Below are 16,925 nucleotides of genomic sequence, written 5' to 3' on the forward strand. Positions count from 1 at the left end.
TTGTTCCATTTTATCATCATGATCAGCCATCGTTTCCTTGATAATACTGGTCAGAGGTTTTAATTCAGTAAGTGTCCATTTACCTTAAGCCTCCTAAATTTGTGGGACCAGAACCAAGTAGGAGGAGGAAATCTCACTAAGCAAACAAATCAATACTTGTGCTCAGGATAATAACATGAGGATTTAGAGGGTATGAATTTAATAATCACTGAAAAGTTTACATTATTAAAGTGGAACTGACTTCGAGTGCAGTTCCCAATATATCGTACTCCACAACACAAATATATTTCAGCCTAAGTATTAGTCTTTCTTTACAAATTGTACAATAACACAAAAATAAATTACAAATACAGCTTGGTATCACAGCTAAATTCAATTAGTATATGAATAAAGTTTTCTCTCCAGCCATAGTGATGATCCAGAAAGCAGTATCAAGATGAAGATGTGATCAAGTTTGATGTGAAAATCAAGAGAAAATTCTGGCGATCTGTAGTACCTAATTCTGAGCACTTCGTTGCAACAATTTGCCCTGGTCTAAATGTCATAGAGAACTAACCTCTTCAATTGGTGAACATTTACAATACATAAAGAACTTTCTAGCACTTCCCAAAAAACTACAGTTTTGGCAGTTGCATTATTATTCCCCCAAACTGAAAATATTCCTACTGACATTAGTGCTGCTTGCAAGAAAAACCGCAGTTTTTAATATACACAATTAAAAAAAAAAATAGGGGAACAAGTTTTGTAACATCTGGTATGTGAAAATTAATTTTGTAGATGGGATTGCGATGGTCGTACAGCATACCTTGAGAAATTAGCAACTCAGAGTATGTCAAATCGAAGTTATACTCCAACTGTAGGCGTAGCCATGCATTAAACTGTCAGGTGACCCCTCAAAACAAAGTGAATAGCGGCGTGTCCATGCTTCGTTGTGCGGTACACAGACTACTGCGGTCATTTGAGCACATCGTACGTCAACCAGCACATCCCATGTGACATCATAACAAAGTTCAAGTCGCAAGGGCCCTCACTTTCATCCAGGAAGGATGGGCTTTTCGTCGTGTTGCTGTGGATCTCAATGTCTCTGCGTCAGTTATTCACCGCTTGTGGAATCGCTACAATGAGACAGGCTAGTTCACAACGAGGGTTGGACAACATCGTGGACACATGACAACCCCACAGGATAACCGATATCTGACCATCTGTGCGTTGCGGCGTCGTTCAGCAACTGCAAGAGAACTGCAACAAGACCTCAGGAGGGTCACTAGAGTCACGGTGTCTGACCAGACAGTAAGGAACAGGTTAAGAGAAGTGTCCTTATGACCCAGGCGTGCTGTTCAAGTGCTCCGTTTAATGCAGCAACATCGCGCAGCTCGCCTTCTGTTTGCCCGTACCCACGTCAACTGGCAACTCCGCTGATGGAGACGTGTTGTTCACAGACAAGTCCAGATTTCCCCTGACGCAGCATGGACGACGTCAACGTGGGTGGCGAAGCCGTGGTGAGCAGTACATACCAAATGTCCAGGAAGGCCACATATTCAAACAAAGTTCTGAGATGCTGTGGGGTGGCATCAGTATTGATGACCATACGGATCATATCATTGTCCGTGGTAATCTTACCGCTGCGGGGTACATCGAGCAGATATTGCTACAGCATGTGATGGCTGATGCATACGGTGTTGGCCAGGAATTCATAGGGCCAATGACCTTAGATTAGGCCCCTTTAAACAACAGGCATGACCATCACTATCATCATCTGAATTTGGACTCATGCACAACAATGCCAAGGCTCATATGAAAGCATCACCAGAGCTGTCTTTCAAGAACTGGACATTCAAGAGATGGAATGGCCAGCAGTGAGACCAGACCTTAATCCCATCGAGCATGTGTGGGATAGGCTTGACTGAATTGTTCGTCGGCATCCTGTTCCACCACAGACTGTCCAAGACCTCGAACAGGATCTCATTGAAGAATGGGACTTGATACCGCAACTAGACCTCCATCGACTTATAGGGAGAATGCCACGTAGGTGCCAAGCTGTAATAAATGCTCGTGGTGGACATACATCATACTGAATCTCTCCAACTGTGATAAATATCCACACTGGAGGACTGTTATCACTGTTTTAACCCCTATTTGGATATTTCGGTTTGTGTTCTGAAAATGAATGCGAATCCATCAATGTTATTTTCTATACTTCAATGGTAAAGAATTAAGGTTTAGTTGGTAATATACCTGGATGTGAGGTATTGTTTTGTGGAGCGTGGCATACGTTCAAAAGCATGTTCCCCTAATTTTTTTGAATTGTGTAATTTACTATGATGATCTACTGCCCTCCAATGATGAGAGACTTTCTCATCACCATTACATAGATCAGATCGACATTCCACGTCAGTCTAAACATATCGACGTTGAGATTTCTTTCACCATCAGTACCCTTCCATATACTGCGTAGGATTAAGGCTTGACCTCAGTATGTGTTGAATAATGTCTTTGAAGATTATATTTCTTAGCAAAATTCATACCGCACGTATTACAATTAAAACGCCGGGTACCAGAATGAACTAATAAGTGTCCATTTAAGTTCGACAATGTAGCAAATGTCCTTCCACAAATTGAGCATTTATTTGGCTTTAATCCAGTATGAATTAACTGGTGGTCTCGTAAGGTAGAATTATGTTTAAACATTTTGTGACAGACACTGCAACTGTACGGTTTCTTTTTAGTATGGCTTGATAAATGCGAATTTAAAGCTTGTCGTGTCTTAAACATATTTCCGCAAATAGAGCAAGGGAAAGGTCTACTTTCAATATGTGAAAGCGGATGTCTTTTTTAGATTTGATGATCTTTTGAAAGTACATTCACAAATCGAACAAATAAATAATTCTTCAGTTGAAAGAGTTGGAGTAAGAGTTGAAAGATCACCTTCCTGGATAAACATGTTAGTGCAAACTGTAGGAGAGTACGGTCTCTGATCTGTGTGACACTGCAAATGGTGCTTGTGATCACAACTTTGATCAAATGTTGTACGGCTAATATCATGCGACTGCTCCACTGTTCCAATCAGTACTGCCGCATTCTCCGAACTGAAATATATGAAAAATTTTCAACCATTTGTCAACAAACAATAGAAAAAATACGTAATTATTTTTGATAGCCATTTAGCATTGCACTAACTCCTCGAAGACTTTTGGGGATGCAGGGATGCGAAGGAATGGAAAGGAGAAGGAAATAGTCATGGCCTTAATTAAGGAACAGCCTCAGTATTTGACTATTGCAAAAATAGTAAACCATGGAAAACCATCTTCAGACCTGCCAATGATGGAATTAGAACCCACAATCTCCCCAATTCAAGTTCACAGCTTGAAGTCCCCAGATGAAGAGATTCAAGAAGGAAAATCAATGTAAGTAACCATTTGTTACTTATCGTATTTCACTATACTAATAAATAGCAAGTCAGTCCTCTGCAGCTGAATATGAATTCCTTCCTTCAGAATACTTAGAAATACTGGCAATTTAAAGGTGCCAATGTTTAAAATATATATTGGTGGCTTTATTTCAAAATATCTTGATGATGCATTTGCAGCAAAACATAATATCTATTACATGTTGGTTAACACTGATGGTGCAAGCCTGCAGCATTGTGAGATGAGATTGATTGAAACCCACTGGGGTCATTTTATTTCTACTGTTCTCCTCGTCAATCCCTCAATCAAAAATAATTAACCATTTATGGATTACAAGTGGATAAAATTCTTACATGTTAAGAAAGCTGCATTACATCATATCCTATGACATACATCACTGAATAACTAAACAAATTCCAACATTAGCATGGGGTCTAATACATCATGATATTGACTGCTCAACATATTTCATATTAGAGAAGAAAACAGAGGACAGTGGATTTCTCATTAGAGAAAAACAATATAAATATAAAAATAGAGCTGTTCAAGCTAAACATAAGTGAACATTTTTTTTTTTAAATCCAGTCAAAAATTCGACTAATACATTATTTAATGATAAAGAATTAGATATCTTAAAGAAAGAATTGGCCTAAAGTTGCTAATAATTTCTTACGATTGGGATTTATGTCAGAGCCAACACAGATAGGTCTTTTGACATCCATGAAACATCTCCATTGTGGTCATCGACTTGCCAATGCTTTAACTTCCTTCCAAGTCTTCCCTGCTTCACGAGCCTCCTCCTCTACAGTCCTCTTCCAGGTCTTCCTAGGTCGATCCTGTCCCTCTTGACGAACCTACGACATCCTTACCAGACTGATTAAGCAGCCCCAAATTACAGATATCTTGAACTGACTGTAGCCTCCATGGCTCAGGTGGCAGTGTGTCGGTCTCTCACTGCTGGGTTCCATGGTTCAAATCCCAGTCACTCCATGTGACATTTGTGCTAATAATAATAATAATGTCATTTTCTCTACGTCCCACTAACTACTCTTACAGTTCTCGGGGACGCCAAGGTGCCGGAATTTAGGAGTTCTTTTACATGCCAGTAAATCTACTGACAAGAGGCTGAAGTATTTGAGCACCTTCAAATACACCAGACTGAGCCAGGATCGAACCTGCAAAGTTGGGGTCAGGAGGCCAGCGCCTCAACCATTTGAGCCAATCAGCCTGGCGAGAGAGATTTGTGCTGGGAAAAGTGGAGGCGGGATAGGTTTTTCTCTGGATAATCTGGTTTTCCCTGTCATTTTTCATTCCAGCAACACTCTTTCAAGTATCATTTCATTTCACTTGCCAGTCATTCACCACTGCCCCTGAGTGGGATAGGCTTTGGCAACCGGCACAATTCCTATCCTTGCTGCAAGATGGGGGTTTCATTCATTCCATTCCTGACCTAATCAATGACTGAAGAACAGCTTGTAGGTTTTCATTTCATCTTGTACTGACTGAGCCTTTTTAAGTTTAAGCTCAATGCAATGACCACTTCCTGACCTTTGCCCATATGCTGAAAATGTTATTATATTATTACTTACACTTGCAATTCATCTACTGGTTCGTTAATAGCTTCACCCTGTGTTTCTCTCTTCACATCCTGTGGGAAAAGAAACATTGAAATCATCTTACTCAAATTCATATTAATACTGTTAAAAATCTAAGGATGATATTTTATATTATGAGACTGTGAAGAGCCACAATATGTAGGCATATTGTTCTACAGTTTCTAAACTCAGCATAGTTATACGCAAATTTTATATTCAGCAGTATAGAGAATTCATTATAATTTATGGATACAACAGCAGCTTAATAATTGATCCAGCAGTATGATCTGAAACATACAGCTGGCTAGACAAAGAGTTTACGACAAAATGAAGACACCATGAAACTTGCTTCAATATTTGAAGGAAAAATACATGTAAGTGAGGAAACAGGAAGTAGAACTGTTTTCTTGTGTTTATGAAATTATTTCAAAATTATCAATCAAGTTTTTCAAATGCTTTAAGATAGTTTACACAAAGTAGCTCAAGTGTATTAATGGACTCTTTGTATAATGAAAGGTTTCACTAAAATATACAATAAAACATTTCCTCTGTGGGGTAACTGCCATTAGATTCCATATTTATCTTAAAAAATGTTTTGTTTGTCTCTGTAGCATAATGATTAGTGTCATTAGGTTCTTCAGCCTGCCAAAATTAATGTTGAATAGAAAAAGAAAACACATGGGAATAGAGTTATATTGGAAAAAGAAAACAATTTAGAGGTGGTTTTTAAATTAGGCTTGGCAGACTGAAGAACTTATCAGTTATAAACTGACTGATTCAGAACTGAAAGGAGATGGCTTCCGATATCACAAACTTTATAAACTGCCTCATAGCCTTCACTAGCATTGGGAAGAGGACTACCCTTGGAATGGAAATAAAAATTTGGAAAGGGTTTTCCTTGGAATGTTTATTCCCATTTGCAACAGGATTTTCCAGGCTGTTGATCATTACTTGTTAGGCTAATATGAATAGATTATTGAATTATTTAATTAATCTAACTTTTCAGTAATATACATAAGTAAGGTTCAAGCAGTAAATATAAATGTATTGTACCAGGAACACCGCTACGAGAGAAGTTCGAAGTATGTTTGTTGAACTTTGCGCGAGATGGAAGGTAGGCAGCCCGCCGAACGCAGTGACGTACCCAGCGAGTGACGTGGCCGCCGTAAGCCAGCTATCCGCTACCATATATGGTAATGATCCAGCTCGTCCTCAAAAGTACATTTTGAGCTAATTTATCGCTATTTTGACATTGCCAACTTAAAAGCCTCTACAATGGACATCATCTCTTCAGATTTCAAGAAAATCCACCAAGTATTATAGAAGTTATAAGGGTAGATAGTACCCGAGTTCTAGACACTTCCATGCGAACGTGTATAAAAGGAGGCCCACCCGACCTACGAATTCAGTGTCTGTCACTCCGCCGTCTCTGTGACACGGGTGACAAGAGAAGTGTTGTGCGTGTCGAACTTCTAGTCGACAGTCTGCGAAATCCAAGTTCGGTATTTTCTCTAAGTGTTGTATCAAGACTTTATCATATTCTTGAAGTGCCCGAATGGGACTTTACTTTTGAGAGCATCGTATTGGAACTTTGTCATATTGCCACATTGGGACTGTGTTTTTTTCGTGTGTCGTGATTGGACTTTGATGCTTTCTTAAAGTGCCATATAAGAACTTTGTTTTTTTCCCTGAAGCGTCTCATTGGAACTTAGTTATTTTCGCCAAGTGTCGCGATAAGACTTTATTATTTTCTTAAGGTGACGTACTGGAACACTGTCATCGAAACTATTTTCTTCGAGTGTCGTGTTGGGACTTTAACATTTCGGCACATTGGACTTTGTTATTTCTACACATTGGAACTTTGTTTTTTTTGAAGTGCCACATAAGGACTTACTTATTCGACGACGATTGAATTTCACGTGTGTTGTGTATCGCATTGAACTTACGTTTCGAACTTATTCGAACTTATATTTTTGAATCGATTTCTGGAACATTGAACTTAGGGGACATTCAACATTACGTTTAATTGTGAAATATGCAATGCTTTCCAAGTGCTGCACAGGGACTTATGTTTTGATTCTTAAAGACTGTGACAATTCGGAATACGCATATCGCATTTCCCGAAAGCCTAGAACTTTCCAGTATTTTGAGTGATCCATAATTTATGAAGTCAGACTTTTTCTTTCGAATATTATTTTCTTTAATGGCTATTCACTTCGCTTATTAATGCAACAAGACAGTTTCCGAGTGCTACTTATTCAGTTCATTGCCAATATGTTTTAAATCTTCAGAACTATGCATTTAGGACTGCAGTGACAGTAATCCTCTAGAACATTCTGACTTACAGTGGGCTTGCATTATGAACCTGCATTTCTACCAGTACTTGTTCTTCGAGTGATTATTCCAGAACGTTTTGATTTAATATCTAGAGTGCAGTAACCATAATTAAAGGGTCATATCTGTTCAGACAGTGCCCTGAATGTGTGGAGTGCCGTGCAGGAAATTCAGGTGTGAATTACGTCTCGAATCGAACCCAGGAACGTGTGCTAATCTTCGAGACATTCCAGAATGTTGGGACATTCCAGAACGTCGAGACTTCCAGAACGTCGAGACATTTCCAGAACCTCCAGACATTCCAGAACTCCTCATCCCAGCAGGTGTGGTCCCTGCCCAGTCGATGTCCAGCATCATCCCAGGACTTGGAGGTACCAACCAGCCACGACACTTCCATGCTGCTGTACGAAGGTGATATGAACTTGCTTTTGATGATCAATAAACTCAATTTATCAAAATAATCTCTCAAATTGATAACTATACCTCTCTCTGTACCAGCTCCAATGATAAAGCCACCCCTTGATTAAGAATCATGCTCGTCCATTTAATATCAAGCGCCTTAAAGATATGAACACATTTTTACGGGTACAGTATATTTTAAGAAAATCATGATGGATTAATTGAAAAGGACACTTGGGTTAAACAACTGCAATTTAAAGCAGCCAATCCTGTAATAAGACTGTTTTATTCCTAAACTAACTATTAGCCTGAACTGAGCCATATTATGTGGTGGTCCTAGGGCCAATATGTAATGCATAAAGTGCATGAAAGACGTTCACCATGGTACGACTAGAGGGGTACCAGTGTGCAGAGGCTGAGTTTTGTGAGCGAGGTGAACACAGAAGGATGAGACGTGTAGCACTGGAGGCAGAGAAGAAGCAAGACCAAGATAGAGATAGGAGACTTAGGGTTTGTTCAGGGAAGTCCCTATTGCCAATGTAAACTGAAGAAATATGAAGGAAGACAGGACTGGATCTACCTAAAAATGAGCTCTGATTTCTGTTATGAGGCTGTCTTGGGTGAAATGTGAATGTAGATTTATCGAGTGTCTATAACTCATAAATTAATTTAACTGTGCCATAATAGCAAAATAGTTTTTGAATGTCCATCACAGTGAAAGTCGGTCAGCACACAATCGAAAGCTTGTATTAGCCAGGGCTTTAATGGAGGAAAGTGGAAGAGGCAACCCTTTAAATAAGGAAGGACAGGGACTTCACTACTGCTTTCCTGATTTTGTATATGCCATGGAGTGTGGGTCACTTTTGACGAGATTCTGATAAAGGAACAAAGAAATTGTAAGTCTTAGTTCTCTATTTAAATAAAGTTATAGCTCAGTGAATAACATATCATAATAATATATGCTTCAATCAGGGGGACAGACTTAATACCTGTGTTAATAGCACTGCATGCCTAACTGAACAGTACATGAATGCAGGGCAGATATCAAAGTGATTGGGTTGCTAACCCATAATTAGATGCTATTAGGAATAAACTAACTTCATTAACCCTTACTGCTTGTCTGTCGGGGGAGGTGTGACATCATGAAATTCCCTTTCCGCTTGCATGTCCAGCGAGGCCCGACATGATATTTTATCACCCACTGCTAAATTGCCGTCTCTTAGCCAACAAAATACATGATGCTATACTATAGTGCCATCTTTTGGTTCACCGTGAAACTTTGTAAATCCAGATACCATTTGACATTTAGTCAAAAATCTATTATTTACACGGCAGTGTAGCCGTCTGCTGTGTCTAGTCCACTCAACCGCACGAAGGCTTGAACGATAGTAAACAAACATGGCTGAGCGCATTATGACAGACAATGAAATTAAGCAAGTTTTTGAAGATCTTGACGATATATCTGAGTTGGAAGAGAGTGATAGATGTGATGACACGAACAGCGATAGCAGTACCAGTGATCAAAATAACGATGACGATGAAATTGAAACACAACATGTAGCTGATGCTGACGGCTGGTGCAATTACAAACCAACAGACCCCGATTTAGAGAAATCACCATTTACAGTGGTTTCAGGCTACAAACCACCACAAGGTATGAAACCAGAGACCGAATTAGAGTTTGCTCAATCCGTTTTTTACCGCTAATTCTTTCAGTGAAATAAGTAACGAAATAAATTGGTATGCTAAAAGTAAAATAGGTACTCCGAGTCCCAAGTCTATCTGGAAAAAGTGGGCTAATATCACTGAGAAGGGAATGAAAGCATTTATAGGAGTTATTTTGAATGTGGCCATGTATCCTAGGCCAGAACTGCGGGATTACTTTCAGAAGACTGGCTGGACAAATGTTCATTTTAAAAGGATGTTTTCAGTCGTGGATGTTTCTTGCAAATTTTTTGGATGCTACATGTCTGTCCACCACCTGTTAGTATTCCCATAGGGGTGAGAGCCAGAGGTTAAAAAATTGAGAATGTTGTTGAATATCCAGATTCAAAATTCAGAAAGTATTTTGTACCAGGACAGAATGTGTGCGTAGATGAGAGTACCGATGGTTGAAAAGGTAGGACAGTGTTCAAATGCTATAGTGCACTAAATGGGGTCCTAGCAGATTCTGCAACAGGATATATCGTTGCAATAGAACCTTGCTTTGGAGCACCTAGAACTGCTTCCCTACCTCATCCAGACTTGCCATTTTCTGCCAGAATAGTTCCCCATTTGTGTGAAAAGCTGCTGAACTGGACCAATGGGGTAAGTGGGTATCATGTGTTTACTGACAGGTACTATAAAGGCTGTGAGTAGGCTAAGAAACCGTTGGACCTTGGGTATCATATCACATCAGAAATCGGTTTAATGCTGGCTAACGATGTTTTTCTGGCTGCTGGAAGTGTGTGTGGTGAATAGTTTTCTGTTATTCAATGAACAAAGAAGCAAGGAAGGGAAAGTCAAAATCAGCCACAAGCAGTGCAGGAAGAACCTCATCAAGCAGCTGGTGACTGATGTGAGAAATACTGCTTCAGGAAAATGTGGTCATCCGTCAACTGCAGATTCTGAAGAACGTGTCAATGGATGTCCTCATTTCATCTTTGCTTGTGAAAACAACAATTCTAAAGATTGTGCAGTGTAAAGGGTGGCAGGCAAGAAACTGTGTTCTACTGCAACACGTGTACACACAAACCTCGCTTACACCCTGGAAAATTTTTCCAGATGTATCATACACAGCCATTGTATCATTAGGTGATATCTTATCTTATCCCCTTGCTCTTCTATGTTATTGTTACCCTTCCTGACTAGTAAGAAGTGAACATTTTTTAATATAACTTTTGTGATAAATACTCTGCGAGCTTCTATTTTTATGACTGTTGACATCGATGCTTTTGTTCCAAACAGCTCATAGATCTATGCTGAAAAGTGTATTCAATAATGATGACTGAGACTGTTAACTGTGATCTTATTTGCAAGTATCTATGTAACAGGGCATTAGTTGAATTTGATAATTGTACTTTTTTTTTATGATAACGATATTAATAACAAAAATGTAAAATAATTTGTTTCAATTGTACATTTTGCATTTATTTGCCCCACTTTAGTTCGTTGTAAATGTTTATAGGCCTAAACACATCATTTAAGAGCAGGTGTTATTTCTAAAATCATGAAAGCTGAGTACAGATCATATAAGATAGAAATTCACATTTGAAATAAGAGTAGTAGAGACAGCATACAGACAGCAGAGAGAATTTTAATTCGAGGGGTAAGGGTTAACAACGGGAATAGCCATTAATTCAGAGTTTCTAAGATCACTATATCAGCGAACATGAATACGAGACATGTGTGATGGAAAACAATATTTCAATCATTTTGTGCTCCGTTACAGAAATCCACAGATTGCCCGACGAGTAGATGCAGCATGATGCAGAGCTAAGCAGCAGAGGGCACAACTGATTTACGTGATGGAAAGCAGACAAGTGGAAACAAACAGTTATGATTACATAGTAGATCACATTCAGTCATCTCATAAATAGTGTAGATAATTTGGCAAGATAGTTAAGTATGGTCGAGATCGGTGCACGTTTATTTTGGGAATACTTTTACAAGTTGCTTTAAGTCGCACCAACACAGATAGGTCTTATGGTGACGATGGGACTGGAGATTGCTAGGAGTGGGAAGGAAGCTGCATTGGCTTTACTTAAGGTACATCCCCAGCATTTGCCTGGTGTGAAAATGGGAAACCACGGAAAACCGTCTTCAGGGCTACCGAGAGTGGGGTTCGAACCCACTATCACCCGAATACTGGATACTGGTCATACTTTAGTGACTGCAGCTATCAAGCTCAGTATTTTTATTTTTGCGAATAGCTTTGATTTATGTGTGTACTGGGATGAGGGAAATGTTGTAAGTAGGTGGTTTGAAAAGTTCTCGGAATGTACTAGAATTATCTTACCTCGGTGGAACTGCTTTTATTTTTCAACATAGTCTCCTTGTAGACTAATGCATTTGGTCCAGCGATGTTCCAATGCCTTGATCCCATCTCGAAAGTGAGATTCCTCCAGGCCTGCAAAATACCTCTCCAATTCGGCTGTCAGTTTTCCCCTTGTAGAAAATCTCCATCCACCGAGGAAAATTTTCAGCTTGGGGAATAGATGAAAGCCTGATGGTGTCAAATCAGGTGAATAAGGTGGATGTGGCAACAATTCGTACCCCAGTTCAAGAAGTTTTGCCATGGCAATAACACTTGTGTGTGGCAGAGCATTGTCCTGATGAAAGATGACGTTTTTCCTTGCCAGACCAGGCCTTGTTTCGCGTATCTTTTCCTGCAGTTGGTCTAGGAGGTTTGCATAGTATTGCCTCATAATTGTTTGGCCAGTAGGAAGATAATCTATCAGCAGAATGCCTTTTGCATCCCAGAAAACTGAGGCCATGACCTTTCCGGCCGAACGCACTGCCTTTGCTTTCTTTGGTGGTAGTGAATCAGCATGTTTCCACTGCGCAAAAATCTTGTTGGTTGCACTGAAAACTTTGTTTGGACATTTCCAATCTGGTGCGTTTATTGTCCAATGTCAAGAGCCGCGGCACCCATCTTGCGGATAATTTTTTCATACCCAATTTTTCAGTTAAAATATAATATACCCGTTCAGAAGACATCCCTACAGCTTCAGCAATCTCCCGCACTTTCAGTCGACGATCCTCCGTGACCATGTTATGCACTTTTGCGATAAATTCTGGGGTCTTAACACTTTTTGTCCGTCCACTACGCGAATCATCATCCAAACTCTCCCGACCAAATTTTAACTCGCTGGTCCACTTGGCAACAGTTGAAAATGAAGGAGCAGAGTCCCCCAGTGTGTTCTGAAAGTCAGCATGAATTTCTTTTTCTTTTATACCTTTCTTTACAAAGTATTTAATCACTGCTCGAATCTCAGTTTTTTCTATTGTCACAAATCACTACGCGGGAAAAACAACAAAGAGTCATCACTATCACACTCCTGCAGCTAGAGCACTGACGCGCCATGTGTTCACTCACTAAGGATGTGTGATTATTGCATGGGAACCTCATTGCTCCAGCACTGACATCTAGCGGTGATTCTGAGATCTTTTCAAAGCGCCCTTATACTTTGGGTTGAAGTTAGGTAACATGTTACTTCATATATTTGTCTTGATGGTATGAACGGAGATGTGAGTTGGTAGGATCATCAGTTATGAGAGGTTGGAAATCCATACGAGAGTTTTAACTGGGAATTTAGAGTTAGGGCACAAGTCAGGATATTGCATGATATTTCAGCTATAGCAGGTAAAGATGAGGGAAATAGTTCTCCAACATCAACAAAAAAGGGTCCTTGAGGAAAGCTACTGCTGGTTGGTTCTATGTTATGCTCTCAAATCAAATGGGGGTCTGTCGGATTGAATAATGAGAATTGCTGAGGTTAATATTGATAGCCTGAATGACTGAATGTTAAAAGGCACATCAGAGAGATGATCAAATCTGCGTGAGTGAGTCCCAGACATGGATATTTTAAGAGATTTATTACTGCGTGTTAAGGCAGATTGTTTTCTGGCCGAGCAACCTGGTCTTGTGTTGAAAACAAGTCATTGCAAGGAAGCGTCCGAGAGTGAGGTGACAGGGGAAAGCATGTCTCAGCTGAACAGTAGTCCTAGCCTTTAGAGGACCCGTTACTTCATTAATGAGAACGGGGTGTAACTTACGAACTAAAAAGAGGGAGTTGCTGTAATGACCAGCTGAAGTGACATGTGAGTGAAGAAGAATGCAAACAATTACCCATGCCAGAAAGGCCAAACAAGAAGATGCCACTGACTGCCTACTGATCTGGCCAGACCTGTGATCGGGCATCAGCTCGGAACAAAGACAAGGTGTTTATGCGTGCATTTCTTTACAGGTTTACCATGTTCACGGTATGTCGATTTAATTTGCATGGAGGAAGATCGCGGACGTGCGCATATTTATTCTGTGCAATGCATTCTCCTGGATTTAAATCCTGAACATGCACTCTCCCTGTATACTGAACTTTATTATGAAGCAGTTTATGGCTCAATAGGATGTTAATCTTGCCTTTATCATTCTCGAAAAGGTGTTTTAACCTTTAGAGTTTACTGCAAGAAATTGCTGATTTAGGGTGTAGTACTGTCCCCGTATGAGTCCCAGAATGGTAATGACCCAAGCAACTCAGCAGCTCGAAAGGCTTGCTCAGTCCACAACAAATAAAATTATTCCGAACAGAGATTACACCTTGGATATAGGTACTGGGGAACATATTATACATACAAGTATAAAGGATGAGAGTTTTCCACCTAATCAATACTTTATTATATAAATTGTCTAAAACCAATCAATCACATTAAAACACAGCACCGATTTTGACCTGTTAATTAGGTCACTGTCAGCTGCTGATGAACCTGCTTATTCAATAACAAATGTACAATGTAAAACATTACATAGACTAAACATGAATGCCACATATTCCAATAAACTATTATGCTAATGTTATAATAAGGGTACAGTTCTTAACACATTGCTGTCTGGGCAAGCGCTACTCCATTCTTTCCTGTGGACTGGCAAGAGAAGTAGGATGAAATATAAATACTTGTAACTTTCAAATGACCTGCAAATGGTTCTAGGAATCTGTTTTTATCCTTATTTGTCCATCCATCAACCCCACTGTCACTACTATCACTGGTATCTTCACTCGTATTATTGTCGCCGTCAACAGACTCGTCTGAACTGAATGTCGCACTTTCACTTCTGCGCGTATATTTTGATGTTGATGGACACAAATCTTCACAATCACTAATACTTACCATTTTGCAATCACTAGGGACATCAGATAAACTATCAGCATGCAATTCTCCAAATATTTCATCATTCAAGCTGTCTTTGCTACGGCGCGCCATGTTGACACCTGACAATACACTCGGTCACGTGGTACTGAGTGTTATGAAATCACACATCCTGTGCCGGAAGCATTGTCAAGAAAGGAATATACCTAAATTCCGATCAACAAAGATGTTAGTTTGTAAACAACATGAAATATTTCAATTAATAAAGGGCGGAGAGGGTAAAATCACACAAGAATGAAGCAATGTGAGAAAACGCTAATTTACGTAGCCGGTCGCCCGTGCACCAATACGAAACTACGTTAATTAACGTAGCCCGTCGTTAATGTGTTAAAGTCTAAAGAGTCTCTGACATCCTGGTGTCAGGTTTAAATATCTTGTGCTGTAATGCCAACATTATATCCAACGATTGTACAAGGTAAATTCAAAAGGCACTGTTGGGCGGCAAATATGCGGAAAACGTTTTGTTCATCAGTATATGATGAAATGTGCTCATCCCCAGTCCATTATTCTGCTGATAAACAAGCTTGTTTTAACTAAGACTTCTTGTTGAGATATAAGTTGCTGTATTGAAGTATGGGTATCAATAGTAGTGTGAGTGCTCCCCTTTTCACAGTTGTGTTCCACTGGGGTAAAGTCAAACGATCTATGAAAGATGAAAATGAAAATAGAAATTAGATTAACTAATAGAGAGTGCCTGTTGAATGTGCTGTGAACTATCATCTGTGTGTTACTTACGTGCAAACTTGATATGTCATTGAGCATGGTCTTTTCAAAGTGTTGTGAACAGTGTGGCTTTTAAGGGACACAAGGATGTCAAAGCCTTTTTAGACTTCAAGAACTGTACTGTGTTGTATATATTTTTAACATTATAAGATTATATTTTTGGGATATGTGGCATTTATGTTTAGTCTAAGTTATGTTTTACATTATATTGAATAAGTAGGTTCATCAGCAGCTGACAATGACCTAATTAACAGGTCGAAACCGGTACTGTGTTTTAATGTGATTGATAGGTTTTAGACAATTTATATAATAAAGTATTGATTAGGTGGAAAATTCTCATCCTTTATACTTGTGTGCTCAAAATATCAATACGGACAATGAAGCTGATAAATTATAGAACATATTATACTCTTAACAAAATGGAAAAAACAAGGAGAGTAATATAATAAATTATGATAGGCCGACCACGACATAAGACTGATTAATAATGTATTAACTATGACATAAAACTGAACTGGATCAGAACAATAAAATTTAAATACAAAAATAGCCCTCAAGTCATGTCTCCTGATAGAGATCAACTTGAAGCAAGCTCGTTATGCATTGATATACACATTTAACCTTTAACAAACTGGGCTTGAATCATAACAATTTTACGACTGGATACTGTTTGCATTATTTAAGCATTAGAATTAGTACTCATGCCCCATAACTGCACAAGACCTAATCGCTTTGGGGAAAATCATAAAAGTAACTGTACACAACTGCCTATGTGGGATGGTGAGTACAAAATGCACAAAACCGCTGGAATAAACAAACACATGAATCAGGCATGGACTGGAACCCCATACAACAAAATCACATATCAATAAAACATCACAAGGCATATTTGAATACACATTGCCAATTTTTCTAAACCCAAAAACATGCAACTTTCACACCAGCAAAGATCTTAAATTTCCATGGTAGAAAATAGATTAAACTACATCTCTGTCAATGCTGATCCCTGTAAAATAATACATTGCACTCAAAACAAATATCGCAATAAGGACTTCAAATCAAAACATAAATTCACAGTTGTTTCCTAAAATAAATGACATGACACATGAAATAACACTACACTTGAATCCTCACTCAATTGGGATGAATAAAATCATGAATACTGCATTAATGAATCATGAAACATAACAGCTTCTAGGAATGTGGGTGATATACCAGAATAGGCCGCTTTAAAAACAGAAACCATCCTTGGTAGACAAATATTACCCTCGCTAGACAATCCTATGGTGGAATAACAGCCCAGAGATCCAAGGAAAGCCTATGACAAAGATATATATATGCACGCTTTATGCTATCCAGTAATTGAAGAATGATCTTGCCCATAAGCAAAGAAAAAATAAACCTACGGTCTATATTCGTTTAAAATGATAACCACTTGACGATGCCTCACAACATCCAATTCTCCCAAGAATATCTTCGAATGTCTCCTGAAGATCATTGTTGTCTTGGTATCCTTCTATATCTCTTACCTTCTCTGAGTCCATTTTCCTTCTAGGTAACC

At 39.1% G+C, this 16,925-nt stretch overlaps 1 protein-coding gene across 1 annotated transcript in view; it reads right to left on the reverse strand.

Moving 5' to 3' along the window:
- Positions 1-254: 254 nt before the first annotated feature.
- The window catches only part of LOC136866937 (zinc finger protein 860), a 48,016-nt gene continuing 31,345 nt past the window's right edge, over positions 255-16,925 (reverse strand). The window contains exons 4-5 of the mRNA XM_067144026.2: positions 4,997-5,055; positions 255-3,086 (exon numbers count right to left, since the gene is read on the reverse strand). Of these exons, the coding sequence (XP_067000127.2) occupies positions 2,807-3,086; positions 4,997-5,055 (339 nt within the window). The 3' untranslated portion in view covers positions 255-2,806. The remainder of the gene's footprint in view (positions 3,087-4,996; positions 5,056-16,925) is intronic.

This window comes from Anabrus simplex, chromosome 3 (genome assembly GCF_040414725.1).
Source record: "Anabrus simplex isolate iqAnaSimp1 chromosome 3, ASM4041472v1, whole genome shotgun sequence".
Classification (NCBI taxonomy): Eukaryota; Metazoa; Arthropoda; class Insecta; order Orthoptera; family Tettigoniidae; genus Anabrus; species Anabrus simplex.